Source organism: Malurus melanocephalus, unplaced genomic scaffold (assembly GCF_030028575.1).
Source record: "Malurus melanocephalus ecotype Western Australia unplaced genomic scaffold, MMel_1.1 scaffold_340, whole genome shotgun sequence".
Classification (NCBI taxonomy): Eukaryota; Metazoa; Chordata; class Aves; order Passeriformes; family Maluridae; genus Malurus; species Malurus melanocephalus.
In genome coordinates, this window is record NW_026623572.1 from 687,127 (window position 1) to 702,813 (window position 15,687).

The window sequence follows — 15,687 nt, forward strand, 5'->3', positions numbered from 1 at the left end:
ATCCCGGCCCTCCCACGCTCACCTGCCCGCCCCGCTCCGCCACCGCCGCCCCGCCATCCCCAGCGGCCCCCGCAGGCCCCGTCCGGCCGCCGCTGCCGCCCGCCGCCACATCCCTCCCGGCCGCCGTCGCCACCGCCCCGTGACCCTGCGCGGCCACCGTCCCGCCCTCACCCCAGCACCGCGCCACCCCACAGCGCCGCATTCCCATTGGTCGCCCGCAAGTCCCGCCCCCAAAGAACGCCCTGCTATTGGCTGGGTGCGGGAAGGCGGGGCAGGGCGCGGCCCCGATTGGTGGGCGGGGCTGTCAGTCGGCGCGGGCCGTGAGGCGGCGGCGATGTGGGCGCGGGAGCTGGCGGTGTCRGCGCCGGGGAAGGTGATCCTGCACGGGGAACACGCGGTGGTGCTGGGCAAGGTGAGGGCACACCGGGCAGAGCGGGAGCTGCCGGGCGCAGTAAGGGCTGTCCGGCTCCGCTGACCCCTGTTCTCCGTCCGCAGGTGGCCTTGGCCGTGGCGCTGGACCTGCGGACGTTTCTCCGCCTGCGGCCCGGCGCTGAGGGGCGGCTGAGCGTCTCCCTGCCCGGCGTCGGCGTTCGGAGGAGCTGGGACACCCCTGGCCTCCGGGCCCTGCGGGGGCGGATAGCAGGCAAGGGYCAGGGGGAGGAGCCGCTGCCCCGGCGGAGTGAGGGGATCTCRGCGCTGCTCGGTGCCTTCTGCACCCCGTCACTGTGCTGGGTCCTCTCTCCATGAGGTGATCTCTGCAGAGACCCCCATGGGGTTATTTGTCCTTGCTGCAGTGCTTCAGGGCCTCGCTGCCTCTGATCCCGCTCAGTGTGTGTTTCACTGACCTGTCCCCACACCTCTCAGTCACTCACATCCCCCTTGTGTCCCTGCTGATGCTCAGATATCCGTGYGTGGCCCTCTCTCCTCCTGTTTGGGTCCCAGGGACTTGTTCCTGTGCTGTTGTAGCTCAGGCAATGCTGTGACAGAAACAGAAGCCAGCCTGTGTCACCATACCAGTGTGTCACTGGTGGGGACCAAAAAGGAGCCTCTCTGAAGCTGCTCAGAGCTCCTGAGGAGGTCAGGGAATACAAGACCTGTTTTCCTGCTTGTCTGCCCCCCACCAGCCCTCACAGGATTTTCTGCAGCATTCTGTACTGGCTGGAGCCCCAGGATATCCCAGTTCCAAAATCCACATTCTTTAATGAGGAGTTTGTGACTTGCCAAGTTCTCCATAGTGATTATGGATKTATGCACTGGGAGATGTGCAGCTGCAGGTGTGGAGAGAGGAAACATTGGGATTTCAGAGTGCCTGGTGGAGATTTTGCTTTTATTTTATCACAAATCCTCAGGTGGAGAGCCTGAAATTGTCTCCAGCTGTTTCTGCCTGCTGTTACAGGAGGTGTTGCTGTAAATACTGCTCTCAGTGTAACCATTCCCTGTTTTCTAAGTGTTTAAACTCTCCCCTGCTTGCTTCCCTAGCTGACTTTGATGAGTCCAAGTCCCCCAGCGTAGAAGAGCTGGATGCTCTGAGGGAGTTTACTGGAATTGCTGCTGGAGCCTCAGCTCCAGACAGCCTTGCTACGCTTGCCTTCCTGTATATGTGCCTGGCTATTTCTGCTAAGTATGGGTAAGGCTCCCCCTCCTGCCCCAAAATTTTTGGGGGTGGGTGGGTGCCCCAGGCAGGTGAGCTGGGAATCTCTTCTCTCGTTTAGTTTTGAGGGCTGAAACCCGAGCTGTTCGTGCCACAGTCACAACACAGACACCCCTCCCTCCAGCAGGCAGCTCCTGTCACCCTGGCTTAGGCTGGAAAAACAGAAATAAACTGTGAATTTGTTGTCTGAGCTAAGTCTGATCCCCTTGTGGGCTGAATGTCCCTAAAACTGTGAGAACTTGGGGCTGTTCCAGTTCCTAACCTTACCCAGCACAGTTGATATCTCGTTGTGACTGGATGGGTGCTCAGGGCAGTGTCAGAAACCAAAGCAGAGCCCAATTTCTGTATATTCATCCAAGATACCAAAAGGTAAAGACCTGGGACGTGCAGCTGGGTTGTGATTTCCCTGCAGTCTCAGGATGGCACTGGGACTGTCACTCCCTGCAAAGCTCCTGGGTTTGATTTTGGGGTCTGTAATATGATCCAGATGTGTCCAGTGGGGCAGAGGGACATGGRTWTGTCCATGCTCCATCTGTCTGTTSCTYCAGCRGGATGTCACTGTGCAGTTACAGATTTGAAATGTTTRGCCTTTATTTAGAAATCAGTTTAAAATCCTGTTTACAACAATCTGGAGGGGCTCCTTATGGTGCTGCTCAGGTATTTAGTTACCAAATTCCCCTTCTAACAGCCTGACAATTCAGGAAGGCTTAATTCCAGCACAGTGCCTTGCCCAGGCTCCATTTGGGAATAAGCCCTCCTGAAGCCCCTGTGTGTCAGATGCACGTGCTGATGTTGCCAGTTTTCAACCAGCTTTCCCTGTRATCAGTCCTAACTGGCCTCCTGTGCCTCTGTGATGCTGTCTGGAGGTGGAATTCAGGGTGGTTGTGTCAGTTCCCTGCATGTCTGTGTTGCAGGGATGTTCCCAGCRTGGATATCGTGGTGTGGTCGGAGCTGCCCACGGGAGCAGGGCTGGGATCCAGCGCTGCCTATGCCGTGTGCCTGGCTGCAGCCCTGCTCATGGTGTGTGGAGCCATCTCCTGCCCGCTGCARGAGGGAGAATCCACAGCCAGGTAAGGAATTCTCCAGCCTGGGATGCACAGCTCTGCTCCCTGGGCCCCRCCTTTCCTTGTACCTGCACGAATTCTGACACTGCCACCTCTCCTGGGCTCTCTTGGCTGTGACCACCCTGAGCCCATCTCCTGTCCCTGTCCAGTGTTCCCAGCCCTGTCCTGGTGACATTGTAAAACTCCCCTTATCTAGACAAACATAGCTAAAACAGGGAAAAAAAGCTTTATTTTTTCAATCAAATAAAACACACTGAAATATTTCAACCTCAGTTTGCTGTRTCTCTGAGCATCTTCCAGGTTTTGCTTTGAGTCCTTGAGGACACTTTCTGAGTTTTTTGCATTTCTCATTATTTTTTTCTGCATGTGCAACAGTTTCTCCTAATCTCCTGTCTTTCCCCTTTATCAGTACTTGGTGAAAGAGAGTTTCTTTTCTTCTGCCCTTGAAATTCATTTTTGGGAGCCTGGGGTGTTGTGCCCTGTGTGAGAGGAGGCTCTGTTTGAAGCTATTAAAAATCAAAGCTGGAGGGACAGAAGCAGAACCTCTGTTGTGTGGGATTTTGTGTGGGGCTGAGTGACACAGCAAGGGGAGAAGAGTGACTCTGTTCTGCTTCTGAACCAGAATTTGCAGCCTGACCCAGAAACAGGTTCTTGTTGGGAGCCCTTTGTCCCCTGTGCTCGAGCAAATCTCCCAAATTGGGAAATGAAAGGGCAGCTCCAAGCGGAGCAGCGAGGATGTCTTCATTCCCTGCTCGCCCTCCGTGGCTTCAGCACRGATCCAGCATAATTCCTGCCTTCCAGCTGGCGTGCAGAGAGAGGGGGGTGTCAGACTTCAGAAGGGTTTTGCTTCCCATGGCAAGAAAAGAACAGCGGGATAGAAAGGCTCCCGTGTCGGGAGGAACCGCAGCCTCTCAAAGAGGATTAAAAACAAGTGGTTTACAGCACTCCTGTTCCTCAGGCTGATGGTGTGAGCTGTTTGCTGAGTGCTCCCAGATTAAATCCTGGCAAGGGGAATGCAAGGTGTGTGGATGTGGATAAACACATTCAGCTGAGGCCCAGGGARGTGGGAGTGAAGGGAAATTATTTCCAGAGAGCAGGTGGCTCTTGGRATTTCTRCCTTGTCCTGYCATTCCAGGCCTTTGTAAATATTCTCTCTCCATCTTTCTTGTAGCCCTTTCAGGCACTGGGAGGGCACAGTTAGGTGACCCCAAAGCTTCTCTTTTCAGGCTGAGCAATCCCAGCTCCCTCAGCCTTTCCAGTGTGTGGTAACACACTGTGTTTGCTGAGGTGGGGATGGGTCTGGACTCAAAATCCATTAAATCTGATCTTCACCAGGCCAGGGCTGGGATCTTCCCCCTGAATCTGCTCCCTCCCTATGCACTGGTTTGGAATGGTTTGTGTTGGAGTCGTTTCCTTGCCTTCCAGGTGGACAGAGGAGGAGCTGGCACTGATAAACAGCTGGGCCTTCCGAGGGGAGCGGGTGATCCATGGCAATCCGTCGGGTGTGGATAATGCTGTTGGCACMTGGGGTAGGTGTATTTGCTGCTCCCCAGCAAAAACTCCCAAATTCAGATCCCTGTTTTGGCCTGAATCCTTCCCTGTCTCTGTTTGCCCCATCTGTGAGCCGGGCCTGCAGCCAGCTGGAATGTTGGCAACTGGCTGCAGGAACACCAGAGCTCTGCCCCCCCCAGGCAGGTGCCACAGGGCAGAGACCTCGCTGCAAATAACTGATATTTAAACATTCTGCAGCGAACAAAGAAACCTAATCCTGTCCCGGGGATAATGCAGGGGAAAATGCAGTTGGACAGCTGTCATTTAGTTTCAATTAGCAGCGACTTCCCAGTGTTTTGAAAGTGTCCTTGGAGACTGTTAATAATCTTTCTAATGAGACCTAATCTCAGTGCCTCTGTGAGGATAGGAGCCAAGTGAGACATTCCTTCTGAAAAGGAGAAAATTCCCTGCTGCAGGGTGGCTGCTGACACCAGTGCACACGTTCAGTCTGTGGAAATCCCGTGTACTTGTCTCTGCCATGCAGAATTGCCACTGRGTTCTGTTTTTTCAGGAAGGATTTAATGCTGGCCAGACTCTGCCTTTTCAAAAATTATTTGATGTGGTCCTGGAGGGGAGGAGAGCAGAGGGAAAGGCCTTGGGTTAAGCATGTCCAGCCAGACCTTCTCATTAAGGCAGCAGGGTGAGGCAGGGCCGTGCTGCTGGAGAACATGGTTCATTTAGCTGGTGTTCCTTGCAATTACTGTCACAGGCTCTGGGTGAGGTTCTGAAGATGAAAGACCTTCTGTGTTATCTCTCAGCTCGCTCTGTACTGAGACAATACATGTATTTTACTTTAGGTGGAGCCCTGAGATACCAAGCAGGAAAAATCACACCATTAAAGAGGTAATACTGGAGTTTAAAAATAACCCTCACACACGGTGGGTGGAACATGTCAGAGAGGCTCTGGGTGGGTGTTGGAGGGTGTGAGGATGGTGGGAGATGGCTGGAGAGGGCTCTGCAGCCCCATTTTGGGTGTGGGCAGCCTTCGTGTGTTGTCTTGGTTTGGGGTGGACGGGGACAATGAAACGTTGGGTCATTATCTGACATTAGATGAACACAGCACAAAGGATCAATATTAATTTCATGGCATTATGGGCAGCAGGAATGGATCTGCTCCTGGCAGTAAATGACATTGTGGGGAGGGGGAACTTTGTGCTTACCTGGTGGTGGGAATACCCATTGGCAGGGAGAAATCTGGGTCCTGTGCGTTCCCTCTGCCTCCTGCCAGGGAAGTATAATCTGACTCCATTAAAATCTTTCACAGTGCATGAAATTGCTCTATTAGCAGTTAATGGCCACTGCTGGCTACTCTTGTAGAGAGTATTTCAAAGGAAAAAATTTGCTTGAAAAACATGGATTTCAGTAAATACATTACAGTCCTATTTATAGCTCTAGTACGGTTGTTCCTCGTATCCAGGAGGAGCAAGCCTGRACCCAGCCTGCACTGAAGCACCTGCTGAAGTTTTGTAAAATGAATGGGACTCCTTATCTTGGGTTCTTGCTCAAAGAGGCAGAAAAAACTATAGCCTTGGGGACTGTGAAGGAAAAAGGCAGGAGATGTTCCCTGTCCATGGCAGAGGGTTGGAATGAGACGAGCTTTAAGGTCYCTTCCAATCCAAAGCCCTCTGGGATTCTCTGTGTCGTGTTCCYTCCAGGGTGCCCACTCTGAGGATCTTGCTGACCAACACTAAAGTCCCTCGGAGCACCAAGGTCCTGGTGGCTGGTGTCAAGGAGAAGATCCTGAAGGTGCGTGGTTGTGGGATAGAGATGTGGGGGATAACCTTTGGGAGATAACCGTCATGTGGGACTGCATTCCTATTTCCCAGCTGCCCAGGAACGGGGCTTCAGTTCATCTCTTTCCTTCCTCCAGTTTAACAGGAGTTAAAATTAGCAGTTTGCAACCATGGAAAGAGCAGTTCCTTCCTCTGGCCTGTTCTTCCTCCTTCTCTTCCTCCTTTTTCTGCAGGCAGGAGCAGGTTACCATCACTCTGCTCTGGGAATGAGTGAGAAATTGCCCAGCTCAAAGAGACTGGGACCAGTTTCCTCCCAGTGGTACAGGAAGGCCAGCAAGCAGACACCTCACATCCCTCCTTCCCCCTTTCCAGTTCCCTGCCATAATGAACCCGGTGCTGGACTCCATYGATGCCATTTCTCAGGAGTGCCAAAGTGTTCTGGAAACGATGCCTGCAAATCCATCACCGGAGCATTACCCTGTGCTGGAGGTAARGGGCTTGCTCGCCAGTATTTTTAGCCACTGTTACTGCTGAACATCAAAATGTCATTTAAAGAACATTAGGTCTGAAAAAAAAAAAAAATTGTGATAGCAGGAAATGTTCAGTTCCGAGCGAAACYGTGGTCTGGGTGTGCTGCTTTTTAATGCTCTTCCTGGAGCCAGGAGCCAGAAGCTGCTGCTGGTGCCTCTCCCCAGCTGTGTGCAGGGAGGGAGGGAGCAGGGCTCTGGGGACCTGTGGCTCTGGAGGGTTTGTTTCTCTTACACTGAGTGATCTCCGTGCTGTGGCTCTGGCAGTCGCTGCTTGTGAAGCAATTGCTCTGTCATTGCCAGGGCTGGAGTGAGGAGAGAGCCTGGAGCCACTGGTTTGTGATGGCCTGACTGGTTCCCAGCCAGCTCCCTGCACTCCRAGCTCATCCTGGCTCCAGAGAGCCACAGACAGAGCTGTGCCCACAGCTGACCTGACATTGATGCACGAGGTGCACACAAAGATCTGTTTGTCTTGGCTTTGCTCAAAGAGCAGAGGCTGGGCAGGGGGAGGAACAGGCTTCCGAGTGGAAGAAGTGCTGAGAGTGCTGTAAAGCGGCTCCACAGCRCCGTGGGGGAGGGATGTGTGGCCATGTCCCAGCTGAGGCAAACCTGGCCTGGCCCTGGGAGCCAACTTGGACACTCAGGAACCATTTGGTAGCAGCAGTGCAGTTCCTTGTTGGCATCTGGATGYTTCCCCKTGGCTCTCMTGAAGACCTCTGCTTGTCCTTGCTSTCACTCYGGGTTTTTCCCATGGGATTCATTGCAGAGTCCTGCTCCCTTTTCACCAGGGAAACAGTGGGATTCAGGACCTGCAGTCTGTTCACASCACAACTCCACAGCTCCTCACCTTAATTCCACATCCTCAAGCTGTCAGATGTATTGGGAACAGGAAAGAGGGGGCATAATGTGACCTGTGCTTTGAGATCCTCACGTGGAAAATGCCAAAGCATCCTTGTGTCCCACACCTGGGAAGCAGCCCTGCAGTGAGCAGGTTCCTGTCTTGAATCTGTTGTTTTGTCTTGTGCTTGAAGAGCCCACAGAGGCCCAGCTGATGAGATGCAGCACATATCTATAAAAATATCTCTTTTKGGCTGTTTGTGAAATGTGCAGCTCCGGCCAGCGCTGTATTTGAGCCAYGGAACTAGTCTAGTGTGTCATAAGCTGTCATCGGATTCCTGGCAGATTTTGGATCAGGAGATGACAGGTGTCTTGGATCATCACAGGCAGTGCTGTGCCCTCACTCAGGCATATAAAGAGGCCTCAGGATGGACGTGTGTCCTGCCCAGCCTGCAATGGGTGGCGGCTTCCTCTTCCCACAGTGTCTCCACCGGACAGAAATGCTCTGGAGGGGGGAGARGGATTCTCTCTGCAGTGTCCCCTCCTCTGTGSGGTTGGCAGGATTCCCRGGTGGAGCTGAGGGATGGGGATGTGCTGACACCTGCCCTGCTGCTCCCTGTCCCTCCCAGAGTCCCTCCTGGCTCACCCGGGTTCTGTCAGGGATTCTCTGTGGGACTGCTCCTGTCCTGGCTCGCTCCTGGCTTGTGACACTCTCTGGGAGCAACCACCACACGCTTTGGGGCTGATGGAGTCAGGCTGTCAGACCAGTATTGCTGAGAACAACCTTCCTCCACTGCTGGAGCCGCTCAGGGAGCACTGGTGTCTGCTCCTGGCCCTGCTCCAGACTTGCTCTGAGCACAGGCCAGGCCCTTCCCTCTGCTCCTGAATTCCTCACCTGTCCTGCTGGGAGGGGAGAAGCTGTAATTTCCATTTCWGTGTGATTGTGTCCATCCCTTGGGCTGTTTGGACCTTGCTGCTGGGGCATCTCTCTCTGGGAGCAGCAGGTCTGGCTGGCAGGGAAGCGTGGCAGGGATGCTCCCACAGCTCTGCCAGGAGGGTGGGCTCACTCAGAGAGGGACCAGTGCTGCTCCCAGAGGGGAGGACCCTCTCGACCCCACTTGAGCTGGGTGCCAGAGAGGCTCCCTGGCTCCCAGCCCTGCCCAGAGCAAACAAGAGGAGGTCCCTCGGTGTCACCTCTCCAGCCATGCCTCAGCCGTGTCAGAAGTGCCTGGATTTGGCTCTGCTGAATGGATTGCAGGGCAGGGTGACAGCCAGGAATGAGAGCTGCTGGCTCGCTGCCCTTCCCACGGCCAGTGAGGGGCCTTGCACAGCCTCCTGCTCAGCACTCAGTGACAGGAGAGGGGAGAAGCCATTGGGAGGCGTCGGGGGCTCTGCAGTAAATGCCTGCTGGCAGCTCATGGGGATCAGGATTTTCCTGGGAGGTGCAGAAGCTGTTGCACCCCTATCACTCTGCAAGCCCAGGGCTCAGACTCTGGCCTGACCTTACTYCTGGTGCTGGTGGCTAAATTTCTGCAGGAATGAGGTGGTTGGAAAGGGATGTATGGGAAGGCAGGGCTCCTGCTGCTGTAAAGAGCCTCAATCTCCATGTGTGCTCATCTCCTCTCTTTTTAGGAATTCTTTGATATAAACCAACACCACTTAAACGTGCTTGGAGTGGGYCACCCCTCCCTGGACAGGCTGTGCCAGGTGACAGCGTCCCACAGGCTGCACAGCAAGCTGACCGGTGCTGGTGGGGGTGGCTGTGGCATCACCCTGCTGCCACCAGGTCAGTGACACCCCCTCGGGCATCCTSCTCTTCCTCACAGCCCTGGGAGGGTCAGGTTTGGGAGCAGAGGGATCACTGCCAGCCCTGCTCTGGCTCTGGAGGGATGGGTGGGACRTGTCCCAGCACTGCCTGGCACTGTGGGTTGCAGAGTGTCATCCAGGGCCGATTCAGAGTGTTCATTTGTGTGTGTCAGCCCCTGAGGGCGCTGGCCCCRTGCCAGGGGCTGTGTTTGGAGGAGCTGTGGCCTTTTCCCTCTCCCTGCAGTGGCCGAGCTGACTCGCTGGCTGCTCTTGCCTTGCTCTTGGCAGACACCTCCCYGCTGGCCGTGGAAGCAGCCAAGGAAGACTTGTGTGCCTGTGGATTTGAATGCTGGGAGACCAAGATYGGGGCTCCCGGGGTGACCCTGCACTCCTGCTCCTCTCTGAGTGCCCGAGTGCTGCACGGGCTGGCCCAGAGCTGARCTGCTGCCTCCAGCAGGACTGAGCTCATGGCAGCACATCTCGGAGCTTTATGTGCCCAGTGCCTGGAAAACTTCCCCCTGTGTGGATGAAGGCCTCCAGATGTGGGTGTGGAGCCAGTTTGGGGCCTGGTGTCACTGGGATTTGGGGCTGCCATGGGTCCCTGGGTGTACCCACCCGATGGTGTTTGACCAAGGCTCTCAAAATCCCGGTTTGAATTTCCTTCCTCAAYTGCTGTGCTGATCCCAKGGKGCAGGAGGAGAGGGGCTTGGCTGCATTCCCGGGTGGATAATGACACTTTGCTGCTTCAGATGTATGTGGTGCCTTTTCCCTCATCCCTGGTGTCCCGTGGGGGCTGGCAAGGTGGATGTGCACAGTGCTTTGACATTTTTCGGTGAAGAGCATCTTTGGCAGCTCAGGGTTTGGTGCTCAGGTCTCTGCTTCTTCTGGACTGCAATTCCCAGTGAAGAGGAAACCTTTAATACAGCTCTTCCCTGCTACTAATTAAGTGTCGGGTAATTAAATTGCGAGATAAAGCACAATTCTAGTGAAATTACTGGTTTTCACTCTTTTAAATAATCTCTGCCTGGGCTGATAAGCAGAGTCCTGTAGTCAGGCTCTGTTTTTTATTCACATGCTCGAAGTCTGGCTCAAACAGCACCTGCAAGGAGGGCAGCTCCAGGCAAGGGCAGGCTTAAAATTTCTCCTTGTAAAAGCTGTTCTCCCAACTTCACTCTTGAAGCAGCACGTCCCTGACTCTGCCTGGTGTTGGGTTTACTTTGGTGTAATTAAGTAGAGGAAAGAACCCCAAACCACGTCCTCAAAAGCTCACCATGAGTTGCAGTTGACAAACTCTAAAACCTAAATGCATTTAGACTTATTACACAAATGTAAATGCATTTTTTACTCCTGAAATTTTAATGAGCTGGGCCACAGAACGAAAGGGAATTGGCAAGGATGTGGCTGAAGCCAGAATCTCTGGGAGTCATGAGCTGACTCTGAGGGACTGTGGTCTCTGCTATACCTGCCAAAGGGGTTTTATCATTGCTCTGTTTGTCTGGGATGGGTTTTTTAAGTGGTTTTTAAGTGTAACTGTGTTCAAGAATCGCTTCACTCAAAGCTGAGTAATGAATTGGCAGAGGTGGGGAACTTGCCTTCYCCTTCCAGCCCAGGGATAAAAAAAATCAAGCGTGAGAAGGAGGTGAGATGTTCTAGCTCTAAACTCCCASCATCATGGTGACCAGCTTTAGTTCCCTGATCCCATGTAAAACTGTCTCTGGTTTTAATAAATCCATGTTTTTTTTATGTGCAAAGCGTTCTTTGATAATTATGCTGGATACAAAAGGAAAAAAGTACCTTACACTGCTTCGGGAAAGCAGGTCTCAGATGCTGCCTTTCTACATGTCTAATTACAATTCCAATTTGCATCYGAGAGCGGCTTTACACTAATCACAAGTCAGAAAGGCTGATAAATAATTTACCATTTTCTAATACAGTGTAATCAATGTGAGGATCTGGGAGCGTGTTGACTTTAACCACTTACATGTGTCTGCGTTGTGATGTTGGCACAAAGAGATGCCAGATCTAGCATGGGGAGCTTCCCTTCAAAACCCTGAGGCTGGGGCTGAGCCTTGTTGGCTCTGAGGAGGGGAAATTCACAGAATCCYGGGATCATTCAGGTTGGGAAAGCTCTCCAAGGTCATGGAATCTAAGCTGGGCTTGATCCCCACCTTGTCACCAGCCCAGAGGACTGAGTGCCACCTCCAGGTGCTGTTCCTTGGGCACCTCCAGGAATGGGGACACCAAACCTCCCTGGGCAGCCCCTTCCAAGGCCTGCCCACCCTTTCCATGAGAAAATCCCTCCTGCTGTCCACCCTGAACCAGCCACCTCTGCAGGTTCCTCCAGCAGCGCTCATCCTGCTCTGTTCCATGCCAGAGTGGAAGTGGTGGCATTCCCGGGGCAGGGAGGGGGGTGGCAGTGTCCTGAGCAGGAGGGTGACCCATGCTGGGCTCTGTGGGAAGGACTCTGGTCCAGGGTGATGCCTGGGATCTGCCTTCCGTGTGCCACAGGGAGCAGAACTGCCGAAGTCAGCAGCTGGAGCCCGTCCCAGTGTGCTGGAAGCCAGCACAGATTTCACATCCATCTGTGAGCACGGGAGTGCCCATTCCCTCCTTTCCAAACTCCTCCTTCACCAGCTCCATCAAASGCTTTGCAGGGATAACCCGAGGGAGGGCTGCAATGTTTCTGTCCCCACCTTCCTTCACTGACACCAACTTGCAACCTCCTGGGGTGACTCCCTGAACTCTGGACCCCATCCCTGCCCCTCCTGAGCCCGGGACAGCAGGAGCAGCTGCTGCCATGGGGCTGATGATGCCCCACGGGGACAGGATGAGGCACAGCCCTGTCCCTGCTGTGCTTTGCTGCTCTGGGAGCTCAGCTGAAGCCCGTGGAGCTCGTTCTCCCCACGGATCATCCCTTCCTCTCACAGGCGCCCCGCGGGACTGATGTGCAGCAGGGCAGCGATTGCTGCTGAAGGATTAGCCTGGTAATTTGGCTAATTTTTCTTAAGCTTCATTTTTCACATTACGAGCTCTGCAGAAAGACTAACGAGCCTGGCTTTGCCTCTAATAGCCAGCACAGGGATGGGGAGGGGAGGCTCTGCTCCAGCCTGAAGGAAGGATTGAGGAATTGTGGGGTGTGGGGGTCTGGGGAGAGCTGGAGTGGGGGGTCACCCAGCAAAAATGACACAAAATGGATAGCACTGTATAAAAATACCTCTCAAAATCTCACTTTTCCTTCACAGCTATCACTGCCAGGGTGTTTCTCCCCATCCCTGGGGAATGTCCCAGTGCCCTGTAGGGCTCCAGGGACAGCACATCCCCCCTGAGCCGGGACCCCGGYGTTCCCCGCCCGGGCGCTGGCAGGCACAGATGGTATTATTGTTTGTTTGCACTCCGTGTCAGCAGCGCCTTCTTTCTGCTCCGCTGAGTCGATGCTGAGGAGGCAGTGACATTATTGAGGATCACGGAGGGAGCRGGAGCAGGGTCAGGGAGAGCGAGGAAATGTCAGCGCGCAGCCACGCGGTGCTGGGGGGCTGCTCCCACTCCCGGGGACCCTCCCGGGGATGGGGGTGGCACTGGGACCTCTGCAGGACCCTCAGACACGCCTGGAGGGTTTGGGGATCCCACCCAGAGCCATTTCAAGGGCGATTTGTGCATCTGGCCCCTCTCTCTGCCATCCCCAGGGATTTCTGGGCTCCCCCATCCCCGGGGCTCACAGGGAGCCCGTCCCCCCTTGTCCCCCCTCCCAATCCCTCTCCCCTCCCAGCACGCTGAAGGTTTTGAAAGTTAAGTATTACCGTCTGCTTTGTTGTTGCCTAACTACGACAGACAAATTGAGAACTAGTTGTCAAAATGTCAGTGCACAACAAATCAACATTCAAAATGAGTCTCAGCGCTATGTGGTGTATAATTAAAAAAAAATCCTTTTTAGAAATTTCAGCAAGCGTTGGCTCTGCTTTATATTTGTCTGTGTGATTAATAAAGGCAGCTAATTTTCAGACTTTAAAAACAGCTAGAAAATAGCTCCTAATTACATATTAGGTTCCAAGCGGCCCCCGCTGAGCAAGGCTGGTATTGGTGGGCCAGAGAATTTGGCAGGGGCTTAATTACATTCTGAGCATCATCTAATTTTAGTTAAATGTAATGTAATCAGCAGCAGATGTCTGAAATAAAATATGAATTATGAATATGATGAAATTTCATTCTTGAATAAAAAAGTAATTTGCTATTTAGTTCATTAAAGTCGCAGAGGTTTATTAGGGAGCAGGTACGCGGTGTGGCTGGCTTCTATTAAAATGATATTTCAGAGGGAGTAGGAAATTGCATTAAAGGTGCTAAAATATTCCGCCAGGATGCTGTGCCGGGTGGGAATGAACGTTTACAAAAATAACAGAGCCCCTGGGCCGGCGCCAGCCCCCGGCTCCGGAGCTTCCGTTTAYGCAAGGTGACGTCCCACGTCCTGGGGGGACCCGGGACGGGCCCTGCACCCACTCTGGGTGTCCCAAGGGACAGCTGGGCTCTTCTCGCTGCTGGGCTCCCTGATATTTCACAGAATTCCAGGATCATTCAGGTTGGGAAAGCTCTACAAGATCATTGAGTCCAATCTGTGCCCGATCCCCACTGTGTCACCAAGAGCACTGAGTGCCACATTGAGGTGTTCCATGGACACCTTCAGTGTCAGGGACTCCGRACCTCCCTGGGCAGCCCCTTCCARKGCCTGACCAYCCTTTCCATGAGRAAATTCCTCCTGATGTCCAACCTGAGCCTCCCCTGGCACAGCTAGAGGYGGTGGGGACAATACACTCTGTGCTCCGTGTGCCTTGTTCCAGCTTGGCCAGAAAACGATGCCTCAATCCTCCCGTCAGCTCCAGGACTGTGGTGGATCCTCCCGGGACACCGTCTCCTGGACACTCTCCCTGCAGCATCCTCTGCAGTTCCAACTCTGAAGCTGAAATTGCTTTTCTACATCCCTCAGTGGCCCGGGCTGACAGATAAGCATCTCCCGGCGAGGGGGAAGGACGGCGCGTTGGTTATTTCCTTGTATTACAAATCCTGTCATTTTAATCCCTCCYGGATGCCGGGCACCAGCTCCGAGCCCTGCCCGCTTCCAGCGTGCTCTCCAAGAAAACCCCGCGGCCGGTTCATCCCGCACRGCAGCAAATCCCAAATCGCATCCCGGCGGCTCCGGCGATGCTCCGGTCCCGGTGCCGGCGCCGTGGCACAGCCGGGCTGCCGGCGTGGGTTCACCGTCCTCCCTCTTCTATTCATCAAGGGCATGACAGCTAAAATTCATTTGAAGATGAAGAAAGTGCCGGCTAATCCTTTCTGGGAGACAGTGATAGACTGGCGGCTCGGGAAGAATTGCACAGCAGTAATGAAATTAGGCTAAAACTGCTGGCGGATAGCAGATAATTGCCCTTGTCTGTCACGAGGAATAACATCTCCCAAATCCAACACAATGATTGTTAAAGTTGCGGGAATTTATTTTATTTATTTTACGGGCTYGGGGTTGGCTTTCCAAAGGTCTTTCCCGGGAAAATGAAGGAGCGGGAGCGGCTCACTGGCCCCCCGCCTTCCCCGGGCGCTTCCTCCGCCGCAGCAGCTCGTTAGCCCTGACGGAGCAGCGTCGCCAGGATGACAAGGACACCCCGCTGGGGCCGTTCCCGGGGAGCGGGAGCTGAACCAGCCGGCACAYCGAGCTGCTCGGAGGAGCTGCGGGGAGTGCCGCTCGGTCCCCGGCTCCCGCTGACCTTCTGGTGCTTTCCAGGAGGMATCCATSCGCCGACACCGGGTGCCTGCCTGGYGCTGGGGCGGGTCCCGGTGCCACGACGGCCACACAAGCCCCGGCCCCGTGTCCGAGMTGACCAGCAGCCATTTATTTCGTAATTGATGGGGCGGTGGCGGCCCAGCGCGGGTGAGTGACTGCGCCGGCCGGCGACGGCGATGTTTTATCCGCCGGGGCTGGCACGGGTAATTTACTGCGCCCGGCAATAACATATTTCACTTCCCGTCTCCCAGATGAAGATTACTTGTGTTTGAAAGTGCCTGAACACACACTCAATTCTGCTTAAACGCTCGCAGCCAGCCGAGCGCGGCTCGGGCCCGCGCCGGGGTGGCACGGGGATGAGGATGGGGACRAGGATGGGGACWAGGWTGGRGACAAGGATGGGGACAGGCTGGAACCCAGCCCGTGCTCCCTCTGGAGCCTCTCGCAGCGCTGGGGAAAACCCCCCGCAGCACCCGGCACGGCGGCTGGAAATATTCCATCCACCTCTCCTGACATTTCATCTGGCCCGGAGAGGAGCTGCGTGGCATTTCCRAGAGGGGCTGGGGAAAGGTCAGGGGGTGGAAAAGGTTGGCAGGGTCGGCGTTCCCGCCTCACCCCACGGCCCCCCCGGACAGCTGCGGCACAGGCGCCGCATGGGCTGGAAATCCCTTCCAATCTGAGTGTGCTGGGGTGCCTGAGTCACCCGAGAGATGAGCCAGGGAGGGTTCATGTGTGCACCCCAAAAACCCCG

At 54.5% G+C, this 15,687-nt stretch overlaps 2 protein-coding genes across 3 annotated transcripts in view; one reads left to right on the forward strand and one right to left on the reverse strand.

Annotated features, from left to right (window-relative positions):
• Positions 1 to 208, reverse strand: part of MMAB (metabolism of cobalamin associated B) — a 5,097-nt gene extending 4,889 nt beyond the window's left edge. The window contains exon 1 of the mRNA XM_057378076.1: positions 23 to 208. Within this exon, the coding sequence (XP_057234059.1) occupies positions 23 to 208 (186 nt within the window). The remainder of the gene's footprint in view (positions 1 to 22) is intronic.
• A 78-nt stretch (positions 209 to 286) lies between these two features.
• Positions 287 to 12,291, forward strand: MVK (mevalonate kinase). 2 transcript variants are annotated; one of them, XM_057378066.1, is made up of 10 exons: positions 287 to 412; positions 496 to 643; positions 1,480 to 1,627; positions 2,566 to 2,721; positions 4,141 to 4,244; positions 5,064 to 5,109; positions 5,922 to 6,012; positions 6,372 to 6,488; positions 8,996 to 9,149; positions 9,458 to 12,290. In XM_057378066.1, exons 1-10 carry the CDS (start codon positions 335 to 337, stop codon positions 9,607 to 9,609), a joined length of 1,194 nt encoding a protein of 397 aa, XP_057234049.1. In that variant the 5' UTR covers positions 287 to 334; the 3' UTR covers positions 9,610 to 12,290. The 2 variants fall into 2 exon arrangements, with proteins under 2 accessions (XP_057234049.1, XP_057234048.1); XM_057378065.1 differs by having other exon boundaries at positions 289 to 412; positions 9,414 to 12,291.
• Positions 12,292 to 15,687: the final 3,396 nt, after the last annotated feature.